The sequence below is a fragment of the Pieris napi genome, chromosome 4 (genome assembly GCF_905475465.1).
Source record: "Pieris napi chromosome 4, ilPieNapi1.2, whole genome shotgun sequence".
Taxonomy (NCBI): Eukaryota; Metazoa; Arthropoda; class Insecta; order Lepidoptera; family Pieridae; genus Pieris; species Pieris napi.
Window position 1 is genome coordinate 7,048,145 of NC_062237.1, and position 24,570 is coordinate 7,072,714.

The 24,570-nt window shown below is 32.7% G+C and overlaps 1 protein-coding gene across 1 annotated transcript in view; it reads left to right on the top strand.

The window, feature by feature from the left end:
• Window positions 1-5,177: 5,177 nt before the first annotated feature.
• LOC125048897 overlaps window positions 5,178-24,570 on the top strand; it is a 37,970-nt gene continuing 18,577 nt past the window's right edge. The window contains exons 1-21 of the mRNA XM_047647851.1: window positions 5,178-5,325; window positions 5,965-6,094; window positions 6,688-6,883; window positions 7,689-7,821; window positions 8,456-8,588; window positions 10,833-11,082; window positions 12,114-12,304; window positions 13,284-13,520; window positions 14,326-14,447; window positions 14,852-14,984; window positions 15,651-15,793; window positions 16,223-16,328; window positions 17,028-17,143; window positions 17,838-18,020; window positions 18,772-18,934; window positions 19,203-19,388; window positions 19,596-19,767; window positions 20,201-20,353; window positions 20,667-20,743; window positions 21,277-21,384; window positions 23,533-23,610. Coding sequence (XP_047503807.1) covers window positions 5,291-5,325; window positions 5,965-6,094; window positions 6,688-6,883; window positions 7,689-7,821; window positions 8,456-8,588; window positions 10,833-11,082; window positions 12,114-12,304; window positions 13,284-13,520; window positions 14,326-14,447; window positions 14,852-14,984; window positions 15,651-15,793; window positions 16,223-16,328; window positions 17,028-17,143; window positions 17,838-18,020; window positions 18,772-18,934; window positions 19,203-19,388; window positions 19,596-19,767; window positions 20,201-20,353; window positions 20,667-20,743; window positions 21,277-21,384; window positions 23,533-23,610 — 3,045 coding nt within the window. The 5' untranslated portion in view covers window positions 5,178-5,290. The remainder of the gene's footprint in view (window positions 5,326-5,964; window positions 6,095-6,687; window positions 6,884-7,688; window positions 7,822-8,455; window positions 8,589-10,832; window positions 11,083-12,113; window positions 12,305-13,283; window positions 13,521-14,325; window positions 14,448-14,851; window positions 14,985-15,650; window positions 15,794-16,222; window positions 16,329-17,027; window positions 17,144-17,837; window positions 18,021-18,771; window positions 18,935-19,202; window positions 19,389-19,595; window positions 19,768-20,200; window positions 20,354-20,666; window positions 20,744-21,276; window positions 21,385-23,532; window positions 23,611-24,570) is intronic.

Genomic DNA, 24,570 nt, shown 5'->3' on the forward strand with positions numbered 1-24,570 from the left:
GGAATTATTTTTTTTATTAAGTTGACAATTAATTGTCTGCTGAGGCTTAGAAGTCGCTTTTGCGGGTTAACTGCTGGCAGACCATCGTTGATGTTGGAGTTCTGCTGATCTTTGGCGAATCCAGGTTCGCATTTGCGAGAAGGGCGAGGGAAGGAACGGGTACGGGCCAGAGGGAATCATTCCGGAGCCTATCCTCGCAAGCTCGTCGGCAGCATAATTGTCGAGAGATCCTAGTAACCCTGTTTACACTCCAGTAGACTGATCACCTATTAATTTGCTTCATATGTGTTTAGATATATTATATGGTACAAATCTTCATAATTTATCTGAAGATCCCTCCTTGTTACAAATGTAAGCATATGCGAGTGCATAAGAATTCTAGAATATACGACAAGTCAAGTCTAAGTCTAAGGATAAAACATTGAATAATGAAGCGAAATAACATATGGTGCGAGATATCGATACTACAATCCAGCGATATAATAATTCTAGGTCTCCTGTTACAGAGACCAGTCTCTCACATACACTTCCTAATGTTATAATCTTAGTTTAATCATAAAAACCTTATGTATGTGAGAGAAGAAAATAAAGATTATTATTATTATTATTATTATTATTATTATTATTTAACATGGACTTGTATGTATGGGGATATATATGGTTGCCTATTATATTTTGCATAAAAAACACTTTCTTATACAAAGCCTGTAGTGTCCCTACCTTTACTCCGGACGAGGTTAGTGCCCATAAATTACACTTTGACAGTCTGACTTGCCAAGCTCTTCTGTCCTGTGTACATGTCATAAAGCCGTCTTTAGCGACCCTCGTGGCGATTTATTAACCTAGCCTTATCTCTTTGTTCTAGCCGTCCAGAAAACGGTTTTTCTTCCGATTATTTATGTTCCAAAGAGAACGTCATAGAATAAAAGTTATCATTTTAATTTATAAAACGTTATCGCTGAAGAAATAGGATAAGTAACTAAGCCGTGGGAACTATTGTTTGTACACATAATTTCAATACATTGACACTTTCCAATTATTCACAGGCCGTAAAATAAAAATAGAAAATTAAAGAAGGGCTTTATAGGAGGCCTTGATACCCTTCTTCCATGAGAAAAATGTTACAGAAAAATGCTTATTATTTTGCCTATAATAATGTGAAAAACACTTAAAAATGTTAGGCGTTTGTAGTTACAATATCATTTTGCCTCATAAAATTACTTTTTGCCGATTTGTAATAAAGCAATAACTAGAAGTTCTGGAATTCAATTTTAAAATACTTATACTAGTAATTTAATAAATATTTTTAAGTGGCATATTTTGATGAAACTAGGGTAAAAAGATATCTAAGCAAGATTGCGTTGGCTGAAGTTAATTAAAAATTCCCAGTTGGTCGAGAAAATAGTTTACCATATAAATATTCATAGGAACGCTTTGATCCTTTTGAAAAAGTTTGAAGTAAGGGAAAACTCGCTAGGTATAATTAAACTTTATAGAATATTACAGTGTTAAATGAGGAATATTGACATCTTTTCATAATAATATTTCATTTTTAATTTAACTAGTAGCCAGAAAATAATATAACATTTATAACGTGACACATATTTTATAGATGAAATCATGTCTTTTATTTAAAATGATCTTTAAATAATAAAAGTGATGTTCTGATTCAAGTGCCATACTTTCTTTTGGTAAGCAAAATGAATCTTCACTCCCGAAGAATATCTGCAGCGGTTTCTTTTGGTTTATTACTTTTTTTTACAGGGGTCAAACAGGGAGGAGGCTCGGAAATACTTCAGTGGGCAGCTGTTTCCACATAATGGTGGTGCTTTGAAAAACGCTCAGTTGTGGAACAGCGAACTTCGAGGTGATACGGGTGGAATTTCGTAGTCTGCCTCGACGTCCGATGATGAAACTCACCTGCAGGTATTAATCCGAACAACTACTAATGGTACTAAGGCTGAGTGTGATTGACTGATCAAAGTATTTTTAAACTTCTTAATTTACGCACTTAGTAGGTTTAGTTCTTTAAGTTAGCAATTCAGAAATAAAGGAACAAAGGATATTTTTGTCAGATTTTTTGTTTACCTAACGTTGCAAGAAACATCACAACGTTAATTCAATATATGACAGATATTTCAGGAGTAATTGCTGTTCATTGACTCTGAAATTGACCTGTCAATCGCTGATTGCCAATCGTGCTCATATTATTCACAAACTGCACAAAAATGAACAACATTTAGGCTGTTAAATAGTCTGTCCCAAACAAAGCATTTGATTTTCAGCTTTTGATTTTTGAGGCAATATTTTACATTCCGTTTTTCGTATTACTTTCACGTTTGTCCTTCCACAACCAAGGACTTTAAAAGGCAGTTGCGCGCATCACTATCTTTATAAGAAGCTGAGCCTTTAGCACGAATAAAACATAAAATCGAACTGTTAAATAAAATAATAGCTATTAAATTCTATATAATTCTAAACTATGGATAGATTTTAGAATTTTCTCCATGTATGTTTTAGGACAATATTAAAGCATTAACATTGTTGGAATATATTGTATCTATGAAATATTATATCCTAATCCGACGCGTTCGAGCTGTCAAAACCTGACGTTGACGTTTTTATGCATGGGTAACCTGCCCCTTATGTAAAATGGCAATACCGCTTACAATAATAGACTTAATAATTAACAATTATTATTTTCTCATTAAATATGGGTTAATACGTTTCAGGACGAAACCCATATTTATCCCGAAAAAGAACCAAAAAAATTTCGGTTGTCTGTAAAGTCGGTTTACTGACGATAGTTGAACGTGACAACGTCATAAGAAAATACTGTTGGAATGGTTGCATTCTTCAAAAGAAAATTTTAATTTTATTTGTTAGATAGATATTTTGTATGGATATAGAGAAGGAAGTAAATGGAAATCACAATTGAATTGATCAAGTTACATTTATTTGTACGCATAAATACAATTATGTCAATTTTTGTGTGCAAGCGAGAGCGCGGAACGAGTGCTCTCGCTTGCACTTCAAGCCTTAAATGGAACGCCTCAGAGGTAACGCATGAGGCATGTTTTTTCGTGCGTGCAGCCGGCTCCATCGAATTATAAGACGTTGTCACGTCAAAAAGGACAGTGGCGCTTCAACCTGTGGGTTGGCCTTAGATTTCTGTATCTGTTTCCTTAATCCTTTCAGGAAACCAACATATATGGCCATATGGATATATGGACATATTACGGCCATATGGACTTATGATTGTTTACTTAAATAAGTTATTTACTATTATTACTATATAATTATGCATCGACGGCGTGTGTCAGACAAAGAAGGCCGACCACCTAATTAGATTGAAAAAAGATGAATAAATCAAATACCTTGTTACAGAGCCTAACAGGACCTCGATCGGATTTCTTATCCCGCTCAGACGTCGCAAACAGCAACAGTACAAAAATGCGTAAGGTTTAATTTTTTTCCGAACCAATTCGACTTAGGGTCCTTCAAGAAAAGAGCGTACCAATTTTTAAAAGGCCGGCAACGCACTCGCGAGCCCTCTGGCATTGAGAGTGTCCATGGGCGGCGGTATGACTTAACATCAGGTGAGCCACCTGCCCGTTTGCCTCCCGTTGTATAAAAAAAATAAAAACAAAAATTTATTAACCTATTAATTGTTAAACACTTCGAATAACATACAACATAAAATAACTATGTTAGTTTTAACTGAAGACAAACATTAAAAGTTCGCTAAATCCTTTGAAATTTTACCAAATCGGAGAAGCTTCTCGCCTTCAGCTCTGATGTTAATGTAATTAAAACTTGGATAGAACTGCAGAACTATAGAAGATTTTATACAAAGTCAACTGCATTTTAACAGGGTTTTATTCAACAATTTCGTTCGCCATTGTTTCGAATGGCTCATGAATTTTTAATTTGCACTACTTCCGGTTGAGAGCTCTTTTGTATTATATATTGTAATTTGTCCTAATTAAATTTAATATATAATCAGCTTAATTTTAAACATTATGCATGTGCATTGATTGTAAATATTGTCTTCGGTATTTAGTAATGAATGCACATGAAAATAATTTTTAAAGAACCTAAGATCGAATTTCCATTACCTATACAGTGTTACCGCATAAAATCCCAATTCATATTACACATAAACTGCGAATTCTAAATTTCGCCACAGTAGAGGCGGCATAACCCGATAATTATTTGAATATTCCGTGTTAATTATTTAATTTAGAGGTAAGATCAAAAAATAAAACTGTGATTTTCACTTGTTATTTTCGGTATTTTTTAAGGTTCGCTGGTCAAATTTGCGTTATAATTATATTGTAATCATAAAATTCATATAAGCATCTAATATATAAAAAAATATTTACAACAATAAAAATTAGACACAATTTTAGTAAGTTGATATGTACACAATTTTCATTCATTTATTTTTTACGTGTTTTTTTTCTCTGATGTAAATAAATTCCTGATTACTAGAGTCGATTGTTCTTATGACACATTATGGTATAATTATAAAATACACATACATTATGAGACTGATAAAAGACTATTGTGTTTGTTAATTATTTATTTTTTTAATTTTTTTTTTAAATACATAATAAACTTATTATTCAGTTATTTTGTAGGTATAACAATGATTTCTAAAATATATGTGATGAAATTGCAATTTGTAAGTAAATCGACACTACAGCACTTTTGTTTGAACTTTCGTTGAAACTCTGTCATTACTTAGTTCTATATAACTTCAAGAGAAGCCGTTTCTATAAATATTTTTATGAAGAAGGTTAAAACTTATTAAAATGCCATCTATGGTATATCCAGTGAAACTTCAAAATCTCGACAACTATGTTACGCAATAATTTTCGTTCACTATTTAGTTAAGTAAAATATTTAGAGATGGCGCTAATAGAAATAATAATGTGCTATTAATTTATACATTTTGATAAATATTTAATTATATAAAAACTTAAACTTATTTTATTACCTTCATATTCACTTTTAATATAATTGTTACGGTTAGTTAGTTCGAAAAATAGTTTTTTATTTATTTTGCTAACACTCTCCACAGATGGCGCTAATGGATACGTACGTATAGTCTGTATATTATTCTACGTTTAACATTTTTTAAATGCAGTCTATGTCTATGATAAAAAGTTTGACAATTTGTTCTCAACAAGGATTTTTGGAATAATTAAGCATTTTATTTAAGGTTTTTCCTCGGCTGTATAATTTTACTAATGTATTTGTTTTTTAATTATTAATAATATTAATTATGGGTGATACACTACCCTTGTTACCTACTAGAGGGTAAGATAAGCTGGAAAATATTTAGTTTCAGTAGGTTGTTTGTTAGCATAAAACGTATTAAAATTAACTAATACAGTATAAGTTACAGCTGTATGTCTTATTTTATAAATGTTAAATGTTATATATTTTATTTAAATATTAACTAAAACCTGCCACGATTTTGAATTATTTAATTGAATTAAATAATTATAACCTATGATAATGTAGCATTACTAATGGTGAAATATTATTAAAATCCAGTCCAGTAGTATGTATTTATTCGTTACCAATTTACACACCTTTCGTCTTTATAATATTATTACACATAGATTAAGTATACGTAAATATAATAATTAAATCTCGTAGTTTTTGTAAAATAAAAATAATCTATGCATCAGCGATGCTCTATGGTTTACACACATTCATGATCACGTTTTCCCGGGAATCGGAATAATAAGTCAATAATCATGGACGATTTGAAGACGATCTTGGATCTTTGCGTGATTAAATAAATTTCAACGATTTTTTTAATTTTATATTTCTTTGCATTCACAGCGTTATATTGGGCTAGGCGACTAGCCCACACACAAATATATTTAAAAATTATGTTTTGTAATAATTTAAAAATCGTCGAGACTGTTCATTGACGTTCGATTTCAGAGAAATAATTTGCGCAGACGTACGACCGGTACTTCGGGAAGTTTTTCGTGATGTCGAATACCTTCCTCCACTCGTGTCATGCCTGACTGAAAAGGATGATGAATCAGATTTAATTGGACAATGCGAATGGGTATTTTAAATCTTACATTAAAAACGACTCATCTTATTGAGCGTTACATTTATAGATATATTGTAAATATGTGTTTGAGCCTTCTCTTTTCGGTGTACAAGGAGCAGAGTTAACCTATTGGAGAAGCTTGTTATTAGCTTTATTGGTAGCTGTGTTTTCTTTTTGGTTAAATTTGTGGGTTTGAACCTCGGCCGCGACCAATGCATGTTTTCTTTTCCTGCGAGGAATTAACTTGCACGGTAAATAACATCGTGAAACCATAGATTCTGTTTACCAAAATTATCTTTGTTTTGACGGAAATGTTACGCCAAGAAGTTGTGGCACTGAATGTATACTACATACTATATATAAAGTACATAAATAAGGCGTAATGTTATTTATACATAACTATATTTTTCTACATTTATATATTTGTATATACACTGTCTGTAGTCTATAAATAAATTCTGCTGGTAGTAATTAAATTTGGTTGGTACTTTGTTTTCATTGATAGATATTTAAAATAATTACAATTTCAGACTAGGTATGCCTTAGTCACGATAGTGCTAATATTTCGTTTCGTTCTTTATTTCGTTCCATTCTTAATTTTCCAGATCGATGAATTTTCATCGGAGTGTAAAGAATTGAACGAAAAAGAAAAGAAGTTAAAAAATAAGTATGCAGAGCGGTTATCAAGAGAACCCCTTCCAAATATTTATAAAATGTATCCAGAAACTGGAAGTGGTGATCAAGAGTCTTGGACCATAGTTAGAAAGGATTTGAAGCCAACTATAGAACAAGATGCCGCTTGTATGTGGTTATTACCCTTTATCAAAACCCGTTATTTATCGCCACTGCCTTATTAACATTAGGTCGAGTGAACGCCACTCTTGTTAACAACGTAAAGGGCGTATGTATATGTCACCGTAAAATTGTAAACACCGTTAGATTGTAATATATCTCGCGAGATTGTAAACTGTCGAAAGATTGTGAACCTCAACGAACTGCTTACAATTTAAGGTATTATTATTCGGTAGTTATATAAAATTGTTGGGAAGTAAAATTAATCTGTGATTGACCAAAGAAGTTTGAATGATAACTAAGTAGTGTAGTACAATCTACCGAATAATAATACGTTAAATTGTAAGCAGTACGCTGAGGTTCACAATCTTTCGACAGTTTATAATCTCGCGAGATAGATTACAATTTTACGTTAATATATACATGCGGGAGTCATTGTTCGCGCTAAGTCTCGACTCTGAATAACTGACCGTACGTTCTAGCTCAGGTCATAACCATATTAAAATTTTCGAGATGGTTTCAACAGTCAACTGATACTATATTCGACGGTATTTTTAATACCATAATTATATAATATAGCATAGTATTTGTTGATTTAATTTAATTATAATTAAATATGTATCTCTTAATGCCCGCGACTTGTATACCGTATACCGTACATTATTATCTGATTATTTTACTCGGCACCTCTATCACCTACCGTAACATATTTCAGAGTCATTATATAACACTGATTCATTTTATAAGAGTTGGAAGTATAATATAAATACTGTAATGAATTAATACTCCTATAGATGATCCAATACAATTTTAGGTGACGCAAGGTTATGGATAAAGAATATACTTAATAGAAGTTCTGGTGATTTGACAAATAAACCCTATGAGCCTCATATAACCAGCAAAACTGTGTTGCTTCCGGTTGAGAACTCGACAATACAATCGTACAGGTTTGTTAAACCACGACATTAGAATAAGTTTAAATTACTTTGTGAGCATTTTTTTAGACGATTATTTCGTTTGATTGTGATTCGTTAACAGATTGATAAATTTATGTAATAATACTAAAAATCACAAAAGATTATATTATATTTGAATAAGAGCACAGATAGGTGAGATTGTAAAGTACAAGACACGCGAGACAAACTCACCGTTTGACCAATGATAATAAAATGTATCGCGTCAATGTCTTTTAATTTCAAATCTATCCTACAAGGCCATTCTTGTTTTTTTTAAATATAATAATGTAATAATATAAAAGAGAAAAAGTTTTTAGTTTTATAACTTAATTTCAGATTCAATTGCATTTTATTTTATGCGATGCTTATTATGAATTTTTTTTTTGGTTTTACTTGAATAAATAAATTTTATTTGACAGTTTTAATTGATCATCAATTTTATGGAAAAAAATATTTTTTATTTAGTGATACGTATGGGTACCGTCGGATGTGAGATCAGTGATACACGTGAAATGCATTGGTTTGATTCATGTTGAAAGAAATAAAAAATTAATATGTGCCCCATTTGTAGGCTACTAAACTTTAAAGATAACATTGGTGCCTATATCAGTTTTATTTCATGTAGTATCGGGGAGGCAGTTCCACCTCCACCCCCCATGCCCCCGAAGCTTATACTGCAACCTCCATTACCAGAGTACATGATTTGCGTACCTCCAAGAATTGAATTTGTCAACTTCACTCTAGGAAATGTGCATACGGTAAGAACTTGTAGTCTTTATGTAGGAAAGAACAGTTTTAAAAAGTAGTACTATCCATAACAAAAAATTTTGTAATAATGATAATATAAAATTACTAGCTGCCCCGGCGAACTTATTTTCGCCTTAATAATATGTTTTTTTTGACTTAGCCCACCTTTGAGTAGCTATGTTAACGTAAAATTGTAAAAACCGTTAGATTGTAATCTATCGGTTATCGGTTATCGGTATTCAGTAGATTGTACTACACTAACTTAGTTATCATTCAAACTTCTTTGGTCAATTACAGATAAATTGTACTTCCCAACAATTTCATATAACTACCGAATAATAATACGTTAAATTGCAAGCAGTATGTTGAGTTGACAATCTTTCGACAGTTTACAATCTCGCGAGATAGATTACAATCTAACGGTTTTTACAATTTTACGGTGACAGCTACATCAGCGCGCGAGGTGCGTTCCGTTTCACAATTTGACGGTTTCACTTCGATAGATTACAATCTACCGAATAATAATACGTTAAATTGTAAGCAGTACGTTGAGGTTAACAGTCTTTCGAAAGTTCACTATCTCGCGAGATAGATTACAATCTAACGGTATTTACAATTTTACGGTGACATATATAAGATGAAGAAACCCCAGCATTTTTCAAGCTCCATCATCAATGTAGCTCAGTAGTACCAAAGTGAATGTTAGGTTAAACCTAATGGGTGTGATTTATTTTCTAACAAAAACATTGAAGCTGATGATCAACGTTTCACGTTCAGCGTTTCACGCCTAAGCAGATTTATAAATTGTCGCTACAAACCACTTTATTTCAACTGGATTCATTTTTTTAAGTGCCATTCCATAATAATTTTAAGTACATTAAATCATGAATGATAAATTCGTATTAATTAAAGACCAAAATGTGAGATTCTTAGATATTTACTTGTTATTTTTGCAACCAAAGTCGTATCAAGTTTTCGTTGGTGAAATATTCGACATGTTAATTTCACCTCGAGCGTCCAACAAAATCAAATTGTGACTTCGTCAAAAATACACCGGGAATTTGATTGATGTGTGTGACTGAAAAAGTTAGAAATAAAATATGAAGCCCGCATATAGATTCTGTTCGCTTGTTTCATAAATAAAAATTCATACTTGATGTCAGATACGACGACGAAAAGTATGTTCGTGTCTATGCCACATATCAAAATTATTAAGTGTGAAAACTGGTTTTGTTAAATTTTAAGCAATAATGATTTGGCACTAAAAGTATAATAATAATAATAATAATAATAAAATATTTATTTGTTTTCTCTCACACAAAAAAATACAGACACAAAATACAAATTTCAGCATTAACAGGCAAAATCTGTGTGAGAGACTGGCGACTGTACTAGGATACCTGTATTACAGATTGCCAGTCCCTCCGCATCCGGACCGAATGGAATTTAAGTAGGTACATCAATTTGATCGAGAAACTATTACAAATATTACAAATATACTCACATTTAAGTGGGTGTATGTGATGGTGCATGTATGGTTTAGTGTATGTAAGTGTTAGTGTATGTATGTGTTAGTGAATTTATGACTTAGTGTATATATGTCTTAGTGAAGCATATATGAGCATGGGTGATAGTGTACCTATGTACTCGTATACATAAAGTCCTTCTTTTGAAGTAATAGAAATACAATTCTACAATTAAAGGAATATTAAAATAGTTAAACATAATGATGGTATAAGTTATAACATTCTTGTGGTTTACTGGCAAGATATACCTATTGTCTTGTTTATTAGAAACCTAAGGGTTTATTCCTAAAAACTAAACCAGTCTAACACTAACACTTTTAATTAAAGTACTCTTTTGTCTCTTTCCGTCAAATTGTGTTCACACTGTGATGAAAAGAGAGACACTATATTTTATGAATAATAGGGGTTAAACGATCAGCTAGAAATTGTTATAATTTAAATTTCACCTTGACTCTTTACTAACTTTGCGAGTGAATAATAAATAGAGCATATTCTAACATGCCCTAAAACTATATTTACAATAATATTGCTTTTTAATTTTAATTAATATTTTATGGATTAATTTTTGCATGTTCTATGAGACTATGTTGGTGCCAAGACAGACTGTTGTATGATTCGCTATAATTGTCCAGAACAGTCATAAAAAAGTTATACGTTACTTACGTATACTGCATCGAGTCTTGAACTTCATCTTCGGGGTTTTAAGTTAATAAGGTAATTATTTTTTAGGAATCAGTCCGTCTTATAAACATATCCAAGTTTGAGTTACGTCTATCAGTGTCGCCTCCAAAACGTCGTGAACTAGATATAGAACTTTGTTCTCGTCTGGTGGTAACTTCAGGTTCAGCTGCGGAATTTAAAATACATTATCGTCCTGTTGATGTGCTGTCACTCACCGACGATCTGCTAGTGAGAGTTTCTTCTGGGAAATCCTTGAAGATTCCAATCGCTTGTTATATGCAACCGCCAATACTTGAAAGTAAGTTTTTATGGCTGGATTTAAATGAGTTTTATTTTTTCGGTTATCTATATATCTAAGGAACGACTACTTTAACGAACGCTGCATAGCGAAGTGAAAGAACTTTTTAGCTTAAAAAACCGTTAATTTTCAATTAACACTACAGTATGGCTGTAAACGATGTGTTATTTGTTTTATATTGTTGATAAATGATACCAGACTAATGTTTGTATTGTCACATTATGTAAGAATGTTATTACAATTATTGATAAATCAAAAAGAATTATTATACAATATATTGTAAGATTCGGTTCATATTTATTGCACGATTAATTGTTGTATCCTCACAGTTTTATTAGTCTCATGTTAACGAGAATTAAAATCTAGTCTTGTTTCAAGATCTGTCAAACTAATATTTCTATATGAAGTTTGACATAATTTACATCGCTCTATTTATTTATTATATATTTACATACTCTTTAAAATACAATTACACGAATCGAGCTGTCACGACTAAAACCGTTAAATTTTCTGACTAAGTGAATGTTATGCACTGACTCAAATGTTCGAGTTAGAAACACCTATAAATTATAGGAACAAACATTTGTTTTGTCACTTTTATTGTTTGTTCCGATTTATTGTTGTTTTCATACTACTTGATACAATAGAATCGAAAGTTTTGAAAAGCTTGCAGAAATAGTATTTGAAATAAAATTTAATTGTTAAGCGTTTATAAATTTATTTTAAAGGAATAATTTTTTACTGTTAAACATTCTTCAAACTTACATAGTATTTACCTTTAAATATAAAAAGCTGAATGTAAATTTTCAATTTTGAAAGTTATCCATTTAAAATTTTCACTAAACCATTTTTATTTAAAGCTTTCAAACAATAGAAATCTATTGATATTTTTTTAATAAGAAAATTTACGAGTAAGGTAAAAACTATAATTTGATATATGAGGCCATATCTCTTTAAATCTAATTGATAAAAACTTCACACAAAAAAGAAAAGGTGAAGATAAACCTAAAAGAATAATACATGTTTTTCAGTACTTGTACCAAACTTGACCTCAATTCATATGGAGTCCATGAAGACGGTAAAACTAACACGTGATGTACTAGATCTAGGGTCGAGGCTTTTAGGAGATGTTCATCGAGCGTCGTTATTATTCTTCTGCTCTGAGAAACATGCGAATTTCTTTTTGCTACCTGAAGATGCCTGGCTAAGCTTCAGTGTTGATGTAAGTGTCATCTAAACAATATTTACATGAGTAATTAGATATTTAATATTTTTCTGAAGTGTAGGGTAAATAATAAATGAAAAAGATTTGTAACGTTTACAACGTAACGTTACGTACATATAAATCAATTATTTATATGTCTATGTACGTACCCGTACGTCAATACCATGTTATTAGTGTTTACTTTGAACGGATAACCCGTGAACAGTTCACGGGTTATATATTAATCACAATTAATTTACATCAACGCAAAATCAAGTATGTAAGGTTACCAGCCCACCATTTTGAGCCACCTCAAGTGTGTACACTCTCTGTACTCTCAATATGTATATGTATATTGTAACTAGTAGACTCGGCCAAGCGTTGCTGTGGCTAAGATTTTTGTTATATTACATAGTAGTAAACTATTCAAGAGAAACGACAGGAGAACTCCAATCCAACATGCTTTTTTGGTGGTTATGCCATTAAATTGTAGCTTATGTGAAACGTTGGAAAATTATTTTGATAAGGATCAATACCTAGGTACGAATAAAGAGCCTTTTTTAGCGGTATTTTAATATTGTAATAAAAAAAATTATTAAACGGACGCTTTTTGTGACGTAACTATAAAAGATAGAGACATGCTGTCGCGACATTTTTTTTAGATAGTGATGTGTCCTGAAAAATTGTAATACATCATTTTGTTCTATCATTAATAGTTTTCGCAGCGCACGCGATTGAAGGAAGTTTTTTGTTTATTTTTTTACATCTTGGGTTAGATTATTCAAGTTTTAGTAAGCATCCCTAATTTTTTTTAAATAAAACATAGCCTATGTCACTTGGGAATAGTGTAGCTTGCCAACGGTGGAAGAATTTTTGAAATCGGTCCAGTAGTTTCGGAGCCTATTCATTTCAAAGAAACAACAAATCAAACCTTTCCTCTTTATAATATTATAGTATAATTAACAAACTTCCTATAACTCGTTATACGTTTCAACAGATTGCAGCTAACTCTAGTAAAGGTAAAACAGTTGGAGGTGCAGCCAGTGATAGCTTCTGGCTCAGTCCGGTTCGCTGGTCAGGAGGCGGGACCACGAGGGCCTTAGCTGTTTGCTACGCAACGGAGCCAGGGCTACACACCACAGCTTTGAGAATAATTTGCTCCACGGCTATAGTGCGGTCTTTGAATGTGGTGGCTGATGCGTTGTGGTTCAGGACGGATCACATTACTTTGGAGGTGGGCTTATTAAGGTCCACTAACCCTTTGAACGTACCAATTCTTAAAAGGCAACTAACTCGCGAGCCCTCTGTTATTGAGTGTGTCCATGGGCGGTTGTATCACTTAACGTCAGATGAGCCTCCTGCCTGTTTGCCCCTTTAATGAAAAGAAAAGAAAACACCGGTTTAACGAGCCAACTGGCATTGGATGTGTTGTAAAGCTGTAAGTGTCAAGTTTTTTAAGTTAAAAAAACGTGTGTGTATACGCGTTAGAAGTTATACTTTTGGCGTAACAAGTTAAAAATCTTTTCAATAATGTTATACTACGTTTGTAGAAAAAAAGGCACTAACAATAGAAAAAAGGTATTTAACACATTGAACGTTCTATTATAACGCATTATCTAGTTAAATAAAGTTTATTTAAATATCACAAAAAAATGATTTCTACATTATTAAAGAAATTGACATTTTTTATTTTAGCATGCAACTTATACATATTGATATTTTCTATTTAATTCACGTCCATTGGTTGGAGTTCAGTAGAGTGTCAGTCAGAGTCAGGTGAGTTACAAGAGGCTTATGATTGCTGAAGTATAATACAAAATATATTCTTGTTGAAACATTGTCTAAATATCGTACAATTACAGCAAAAACAACAAATGTTGACTATAGCTAACTTCAGGCTGTCGGTCTTTTGTGACTGTGTGCGCGCGCATCGTAAAAATTTACTTCTTGATTTCTCCATGCCAAAAGAAGTATAACTTCAAAAATCTCGTTTATAATGGATAAAGAAGATTAATTATTCTCCATTTTTCATCTTGTAGGCTCACGATAAAGATTACGATATACGTAGTGAGGATGATGAAGCATGCGAGTATTACGTGCGTCTCGGTACAGCTTTTCCAAGCCGATCGTTATCTGCTACAGTGGAAGTTTTGAATCACAGGTACTTTAATTTATAATCTGATTCCAAAATGCAAATAAACCATATAGACAGATCGCTCAAATCTTGTTGAATCTTAGTGAATATATGATAGAACGTGCTGCTATCTAATTGATTGGAGTGTTAAATTTAGTAGTTATGGAAATAAAAATTATTAATTATTATTTCCTCATTACTTGTTCGTAATAACATGTATTATTGAGTTTTCTGACATAATCAAACCAAACAAATAATAGTTCCTGCGGTATCGAGGACCGAGGAAGGAGGACCAACGAAAACAAGTTACGCTAACAATGATTACGTCTACTGGTCCTACTTTTTTAAGTCAAAGGAGTTTAAACAATATAGACCTCATTATCCTTCCTACCTTTACACACTATACATATTATTATTGTATACTTTTCTAGTCCAGTAACGTACCCCTATTACTGGAGTGTAAGACCTTGGGGTGTTTGTTCCTGCTGGACCACATCTCAAACCTCACTGTTCGGAGAAGATGACCTCTGCGATGAGGCGAAGTACAATCGGAGTGAGATGAAAGTAATTAATAACAATATTTCGTACTCAAAATACCAAAAAAAACCGAGTAGTAAGCTTAATCCCGAGTTCATGGGTTTCAATAATGGCTGTGCACTAAAAATTCCACGTATTTCAAACGAAATAGGCATATAAAACTGACTAACTTAGGCATTTTTAGACAAGTACCTACCTAAGTCAGTTTTATATGCCTTATATTAAATCCATAAACACAGTGATTTTAGCGGAGAAATCACTTCGAGGCGTTTGATAAATACACTAAACTAGCCGTTTCGCGCCCGCTTTGCTGGACGAATTAAAATAAATTTTATGTTTCATTATTTTATTTTTTTTCATATTTTTATTATACTTCTTTTTAACTTCCCGCTAAGAAAATTGAAATATTTCGAAAATCGAGTTTTTAACAGATGTTGACGTTTTGCGGTTCTAGGAAGCCTCTTTTGTTTTTATTAGCGGGAAAAATTTTCATAAAAGTAAAACAGAAATAAAAAAATGAAGGAACGTTGGAATTAACTTTTTACTATTATAAAGTTGGATATCAAGCTGGACGGAAAGAATGTATATATAATATTTTTATTACATCTTTTATCGTTCTGTAGTCACTATGATGCACCTATTAGTTTTATATTGATTTTTCATAGTATTACTGAATGTTCTGCACTTTTACAGACAAAAAATGTTGCCAGTGAAGACGCAAAAGCAGTGAGAGTTGAGTCAGCTCAAGGTCGTCTCTTTCCAAGGTCGGTGACTCAACTCATGATCCGAGTGCCTGATGTTGGTCAGGTTCTAGGCATCCACAGAGCTGTGCTTATGTTAGTACAATTAATATTATGCTATAAAATCAAATTATTTATAAATATGTAGAATTTGTCTGTCTCAGCTCGGTATCGCGGGACGTTTTCAAAAGATTTGGTTTTCTAAAAGATTGATAATAAATATATAATTTACTAAGGGACAATAAAGTATTCTAATCCCGTTTTTTTTGTTACAAACCAAATTACAAATCTTTTCTCATTCTAATATTTGTGTAGACATAAAGCAGCGAACTCAAAATCATAATACATATTAATATACCAATAGTATATGATAAGTTTTAAAGTCTTAATAATTAATCATTGTTTATAAATGTTTCTATCAAAATAGTTCAAAAATGAATAACAAAGGAATCCCGTCACACAGTTTTTTAAATTTTGAACACAATTACAAATTTATATTTTAAAGGAAAGCAATTTGTATTGCAGGTTAATTTTAAAGGAAATTCCAAAAGAAAGTTTTCCAACTGATTTTGATCCTATGATTGTGAAAACTGATATCGTAAATGAGGAAGGAATACCAGGAGTTTGTTCGGTAACATTTTTCGTATATTAAAACTATAGTAATCTCCTTATGTATAAGTCTTAAACACACATATTTACAAATAAATCTACTATATAGAATATTATAATAACAGAATCATTCTTACCTCCAGGACGAGTTCATCGCTCATTTTGAACTTGATAAATTTAACAATAAATCTTTTAAAATTTTTAAACACCTGGGTGACGTTATAAAAACCGCTGGAATGGCCTACAAGCGGGAGGGCCACGAACTCAAGCCTATAGAACCCTCGAAAATGATCACGCACGAGTACCACCACTGTACACAATAAGTCTCGCCTCTCTCATAACATAAGACTACATCTCCTGGCCCACTCCACTCCTGCAAGGCCTATATGCCCGCCCCAGTGCCTATGTGCAGTGCATCAAGACGCGAAGAATCACACCGGCAGCACTCTACCCGAACTGGATGATGTCCGCCCTAGAAAAGGAGCAGATAGACACAACCTCAATTCAAAGGGCATTACCTAACATGTACCGGCAAAAATTGTTTTCGAGGAAAAACTCTTCGTAAATAAATTGTTGCTAAAACGTGCCTTTACAGTTCGAGACAAAGTCGCTCAACGCGATTGATGGTTTAGTCGTAAAACGTTATACTCTGTAATAAAATTTATATTTGGAGTAAGTTAAGTAGTAAAATATTGTCTTGAATTAATTGAATAATTTTTAGAGTTGGACACGCGAACTATGTGATGTAGTTTGTTGTCAGCTTGAAGTATGGTGGGAGGTGGTGCCCGTCAGATTTGTCCTTGAACCGTCTGTGTTAAAGCTTAGGCATTCGAGAAGGTAATAAATTATTAAACACAAATTATTTGGTATATTTCAATAATAGGTACTACTACTAGTACAAAGATTATATTGATAAACGTGCCGTGCGAAAAGAGATGAAAATATTTTTTTGTTTGTCAAGTGACATTAGAGTGATAAGGATAAGATATTGTATAGCTATTAGAGGAATATAGTACGTTTATGTTTAAGTAGGTATAATTTTATGTAGTAAACTTTTTATTTGACCATTTATTACAGAGCAGTGTTAGCCTAGTGCCTTCAGCGTGCGACTCTCATACCTGAGGTCGTAGGTTCGAGCCCCGGCTGTGCACCAATGGACTTTCTATGTGCGCATTTAAAATTTGCTCGAACGGTGAAGGAAAACATCGTGAGGAAACCGACATGTCTTAGACCCAAAAAGTCGACGGCGTGTGTCCGGCACTGGAGGCTGATCACCTGCTTGTCTATTAGATTTTAAAATTATCATGAAACAGATTCAGAAATCTGAGGCCAAGACCTAAAGAGGTTGTAGTGTCACTGATTTATTTCTTACATGAAGTAGATTAATTACCTACTTACTAATTCCTTAAACCAGTAATTTTCTTAATAATATCAGTAGTTATTTGCCGGGCTTAGAAAGCATGCTATAGTTTATTTATTTGGCGTGGAACAAAAGAAACGATTACTTAGTATAGTCGAATGAATTTTTTAGAGTCAAATCAACGGACGTTTGTATAAAAGCGACACAGTTGTATGGTGTAAGTGGTGTAAAGGCAAACTGGAACGTCAGTGGTGCGAAAACAATAAATTTACAGCCGGGAGAACCTATCGCAACTCAGTTTAATTTACAAATGCAACCGCTACCCAACCATTTTCCCGATACAGATGTGATTCAGTAAGTAGTGCTACCGACTGCAGTAATAAAAGGAAAAATATACTAGTATTATTAAGTCGTAAAACAATAATAGATTTTGGCATAAAAAAATATACTGCATTTAATGCTTTTTAGTTTGATAATACACTATGCCAGCCGCCTCTAACGTTTAGTAGATGACGCACATGCATATTACTTGACCCTGAGTTAGAGTCCCTATGTAACGCAACCCTTTAGTCCGAATAATTAGGCATTGAACTTGACTTTAAAAAATGAAATATTAGCATAAATATGTCTCTTGCACTCCATATAATTCAATAAACCAACAATTTATTCAAACGCGGTAAATTTTCTTATTTTAAGTAATTCTGGAGGAATGATAGGCTAATGGCGCTTAATGCGCCTTACATACTTTTTTTTTATGGCTCTGGCACGGTTTGTGCATTAGCCAGCGTCAAGTATAAGATTTTTATAATTCGTGCTTTTTGCCTTAGAAATTCGACCATGTCCTCCATGTACGGTTTAGGCACTCGCCCGGTACCGCACAACCCTCCCAAAGGCCGAGAACAAATTTAAATTAAATTAAAACTTGCCCTCGAACCGGGAATCGAACCCGGTACCCCTCACCTAGCCACTTAATAAGACCGCTAGGCTATGAGGCCCCCCCTTACATACTTTCTCTTCATTGTGAAATATGCGTAAATGTAATTATACTACTACTATTACGTAATTGGCTACAAGCACAAAAAATGAGTAGTAATATTACAAACAGGTTAAATGCAGAGAGTAAAGAATGGAAATGCTCAGCTTTCATACAGAGAAATTATGATACACGTCACCCCTCTTTGCGGCCTGCATTTAAGTGGTTGGGCTTAGTATCACCTGGTGCTAAGGTCCAAACTGAGTTAAAAGTGCATAATGATACCCATCAACATGTGAGTATGTAAAATCATTGCTTTTCTATTTATTTGTAGGTTTTATAAGCAAAATGGCTAGTCGTAATTGAGTTTGTAATTCTTTCCATAGAAATCTATTCAAAATAACATGCATTTTTGCTGCACATATTTGATTGCATATTTTTGTATTACAATTCGTTCTAAGTGTAAGGAAGTAGGTTCTACGTATTACATATTTTTTCCAGCAAAGTCAAAATATTGTTAAAGTTTATTGTTGGACCAAATGTTTTTCATAACTAATGTTTAGATTTGTTGGTGGACAACGTGTATTCGATGGTGGGGCGAGCGCCGCGTAGCAAACGTATGCGCTGGTCGCGAGCCATGCCCACAGTGCTACGAGCGTAGCTGCTCCTGCGCATTGCTAAGTCCTACGAGAGGAGCGCTTGCGCATGACCAATCTGTTGTGCTCAAGTATAGCGTTATTGCGCCTGATGTAATTAAACATATTGTTAATTATTTAGTCACAAAAAATTAATTACCTACGTTGCATATACATATCTATATAATATAAAAGATTTTGTTTTGCTAACCTAACCAAAAGTAAATTTCAAATTTCTTTTAAAAGCCTTTAAATTGTCTATATTACATTATTATTTAACGAATTTGAAATATTAAAATTCACAAATAAACCTTATTATAGACAGATGGAGTGGTAGCCACGCTGGTGCAAGTCCACCGAACATCTGGTGACGTGTGTATGGTGCATACTGTTGCGGGAACAGAGGCAAGGGCCACTCTACTCGCCTATAGAGTTCTCGCACCACGTGTAGTTATGCGAATCATGCCGTGTCTCGGCGATAAACATGGCCATTGTGAGTAATGTTCCTAATGATTTATAAAAAAAAATAATGTTGTGTTTAATAATTATTAATAGTTAACCCCTTATTCATAAAAACTAAATCAGTTTAATTGCAATTTTAATTAAAGAACTCCTTCGTCTCTGTCTCTCAATTTGTGTAAAGGCTATGTTGGAAAGTGAATAGATAGATAGTAGTAGATAAAATATCTACAAACTTTTCGATAACTGTATTCGTGTCGATAAGATAATGTCCGCTCCTGGCATTTCATAGAAATTTCCCCTGCAATTTGTCCAATAAATTCCCGAATCGTATTTGAACTATTTACACAGCGGTATTTTATACAGAATGTTCATTACACTATTCGATTTTTCGTTCATAATGCCGTCTTAATTTTAAAAATTATTCACACAGGGACTTAAGATTTTTTTTAATATTCTTTTTACAGGTAAAGTATGTTCGTTAGAAACTGATGGTCGGAAAGGCTGCGCTGTATTAAGGCCCAGTTTTGCACTAACTGTTGGGTTCAGAAGCTGTTACCGAATCAAATGTAGCAACTTAACCCCTCTACCTACTACTGTCAAATGGCAGAAGCCTATTGGTAAATTTTAAATTGAACAACAGTCATTATGTTTGACTATACATGTTTATTAGCCTAATAGTGAATCTAAGTATAATTAACGTACAAAAAAATAGAAGTGATGTAGTTTATTTGAAAAACTCAAAATTCGATATGCGTCAAACTTAAATGTCAACTTTTTACTTTGGTATGCGACTACGGAGTAAAAGAAGATTTAGACAACGTCAAACTCAATAAGTTTTTGACAGACGCTAAGTCTTGACTCGGAATATTACTGTCAATATGACGTCGACTTTCTTATACCAAATAAAATAATAAACTATAACATTTTCAGATGGCGAAGATACTCTTAGAGTGATATTCATGCCTAACGACTTTGATCTAAAACCTCATAGTTCTATAAACATACAAGTACGTTGAAAAGGAAATACAGTTTTATTTAGTGTAACTTGAATATCTATTATCATTAATACACAAATTAAATTTACAGGAAGCGTCTTAATAAGTCAAATTGTGATAAACGCATTTTAATTCGTTTGCACAAAATATTGTAAAATATTGAATATTAGCCCGGCGTGGTGGTTATACGAACTAAAATCATTATTGTTTGCTACGCTTTATATCATTATTTTATATAAAGTATCAACATGATTACTACCGAACTATAATAGCGTAACAGTATTGTAACCATAACTAAAAAGGTAATGTAGCACTACTGCGACCGAATCCTATGATGGTTCTTTCTGCAGATACAGCCAAAGTTTACAAAAATATGGGACCCTTGTGGTGGCGAATAAAAACACCACAACTTTGATAACAAATAAAATACACTGACACCAGATTACAAAGCGTTTACATAACAATTATTTATTATATTTAAAATGTATTATATTTTATAATTTTGGTGTCCTTATTACTTAATTAATAATACAATGTTGTGACAGGTTGTTTTAGATCCGCGAAAAGTGAGCCCCCGACGTATATACAGTGTACACGCAAATATTGGCCACGCATATCAACCAGTACATCTTCTCATTGATGCTGCTATATCGGTAAGTTTTATGTATTGATATATTTGTCCGTCTCTGTAAATAGTACTTTACTGTACTTTAAAAGACTGCTCTAGGATTTGTTTTTAAATCTAATATATCAAATTCTCGTGTCGCGATGTTTGTAGTTAATCACCTACGAAACGGCTTGACAGATTCTCATGAAATTTTGTGTGCATATTGGTTGTGTCTGAGAATCGGACACATCTATTTTTCATCCCCCTACATGTTAAGGGTCCACCCCTTAATTATTATTTTTTAAGTTTTAGATGGAATTTTTTTCTTACTTTTTTATGATACAGCATTAAAAAATACATACAACCCCTAATTTTCACCCCTCTACGATCAACTCCTATTTTTAATTATAAATGATTTACATGGCAAAACTACGTTTGCCAGGTCAGCTAGCGAAACTATAAATTTTTTTTTAAGTATATAATCACCTTATACTATGAAAAGGAACACAGGTAACGAAATATTAAAGTGACATATTACATGGAAAAAACTAATTTGACTTTTGAAGTAAATGTGACATGACATTTCTCACAGACTTAGGTCCATTCTCTTATTCGTATCTCAAGTCACAATCTCGTTTTTATCGCTGTCAAATTTGTCAAACTTCATATAGAAAAAATGATTTGACAGCTCTTACTAGATTTAAATTTGATTGCCATTCTAGAATACTATTCTATATGTATGTGGATTATCTCGAATGCTACGCAGACATAACCATTTAAGTAATAAATAAAATCTCTTAGACATAAGCTTTTATTGAGTCCACAATAAAAATACTATAAGATACATCTTTGTCACCCGCAAGAGGTTTCTTGGGTTCGATTCACCAATCAATTTCTGCCACTTTGACAAAGTGTGAGCTTTAGGCAATAGGCATGCGTGAATGAAATGATATTACAAATGGAGTAATGTGAAACAGAAAGTGTTATAACTCAAGAAGAGAATGAATTTATTAAATTCAAATATTTCACACCGTCAATATATTATATTTTTTTTACAAGTATATGCAACATTATGAACACAGCTGCATGATAATTGTATTAAATATTCATAAAAAGATATTAAAAGAAAAACTTAAGGAAAAGCCATAAAATCACAAAAAGAGATATTGTCTAATATGGTTTACCTATACTGGCGAAAATATAACAAAAATAAAACATAAAAATACCACCAAAACTGCCCTGAATCACGTAATAGATAAATGGAACCACGAAGTGTACCTCGTGATGCACTTCATAGATATTGCATGCGTGTGAACATAAAAGGAGCGATTTGTATTTCAAAATTCGAATATAATTTTTCAACCTCATCTATTCCGAGGTTGGGATTCATGTATCAGAAAGCCAAAAAGCCATAATTGCAAATATATTACTCTATGCTTGAAAGCGTCACTGGCATTACGTTAATAGAATTACGTGGTTCCACACTACGCATTACTGAAATGTTATACCACATCACTGTTAGGCTATATGTTGTAGTTATCGGTCCATTAATTTTGCTTAACGTCAGCAAGGTTTTATCCCTGTCAGCATTGCTACGGAATTATAGTCATCTTTATCGGCGTATAATAGATATTAGGCGTAAACCCATTATTTAAACATATACATATAACATTTAAGTAAACCATGCAATGGAGCTACGTGGTATATAAGTAAGAATGAAAGGGTAATTTCTTAATTTATAAGTAAATTAAACAAATTGAATAATATACAAACAGAAAAGAAATTAAAATGCGGCTAACTTATGTTACATATAAAAATGTTGTTGTTTGTCTCGCTAAAACTTGAGAATGGCTGGACTGATTTGCCTACTTATGATTTTGAAATATTTGTGGAAGTTTAGGGAAGGTTTAAACGATGGGAAACATAAATAATAAGTAAAGAGAAATAAAACTAAAACTAAAAACGACAATCAATTGTCTTTCTAAAAACGGCAATCAATTTTCCGATAAAAACTGTTCCTAGCTGGATAGTGTGTTGGTTTTTCAGCCTTCGATGCTGGTACACGCCTGATAGTTGGCTGCCCTACAAATTTATCATTTATATTAATTTCGGACATTTAAATTAAAATTCATTGGTGAAGTGGCACGTTGTACTAAAAATTAATAATTTTTGAATTGATGAAAACAATTTTCAGGGCCTGGAAGTTGTCATCGATATACCGCTAGGTGGCGCTGAAAACACGGATTCGTTTGTATCTATGAAAATGATGGAGGTGAGAGAATAACAAAGCTTAATAATTTAAACACCAGATTTATACGCTATATGATAGCTAGCTTAAGATTATACGTTGCGTTGAGGGAAGAAGAAATGAAATTTCGACGTGGTTTGAATTTGTGTTGCAACTCAAAGGGAATAGCTAACGGCTTACACGCCATAAGCGTAACTAAGATACAGTACTACGAACTAATAGACCACTTGTCTATTAGTTATATATGCAAGATGTTAATTGTCAAACTGAGTATGCTCTTGCTGGTTGCAAATAATCCTTAATGAAGCATTGATGCGCAATGCAGCTAATGCTTTCGCAACGATTAGTTTTTTTTTTCAAAACTATACTTTTGATGCTAAAAGCAGTGATTTAGGCCCGGTTGTCAATTGTAAATAAACATTATTGGGACAGTCGGCTTAAATATGGTGTATAGTCATTACCAAACCTGAGGTATATTAAATTAAACCAATTTAAGGCAGTTCTTGTTGTAATTTGTTGCCCGTTGAAATATGATACGAGTTGGCCATGTGGCGTATTTTGTTTTAAATAATAAGCAAGTATTTGTTTATATTTTTTTATTTATCGTTTACATATTATAAATTAACTAGGTGTACCTATTCTGTAGTAATACCAAAAAACTACTTACGGGTTTAAACTAGGAGCCTGATGAGCCACAGTACATATTCAATTCATTAAAACTACTGACTTAAGAAAAGAAAATATATCTCCGATCGAAGCAGCAGGGAAAAATTATTAACTATTTAATTGAATTATCCTTTTAAAATCTTTGAATTTCAAGACATAACAATGAGACTAAATACGGCAAAAACGTGAAAGAAAAAATGTATAATTTCGAAACAATTAGGAAAATTCTTAAGTTCAGAATCGCTACTGCACAAGTGTCGATCACCAACGTTTCTATCCTCAATAATTTTACGTTATATAAATTAATTTAAAATTCCC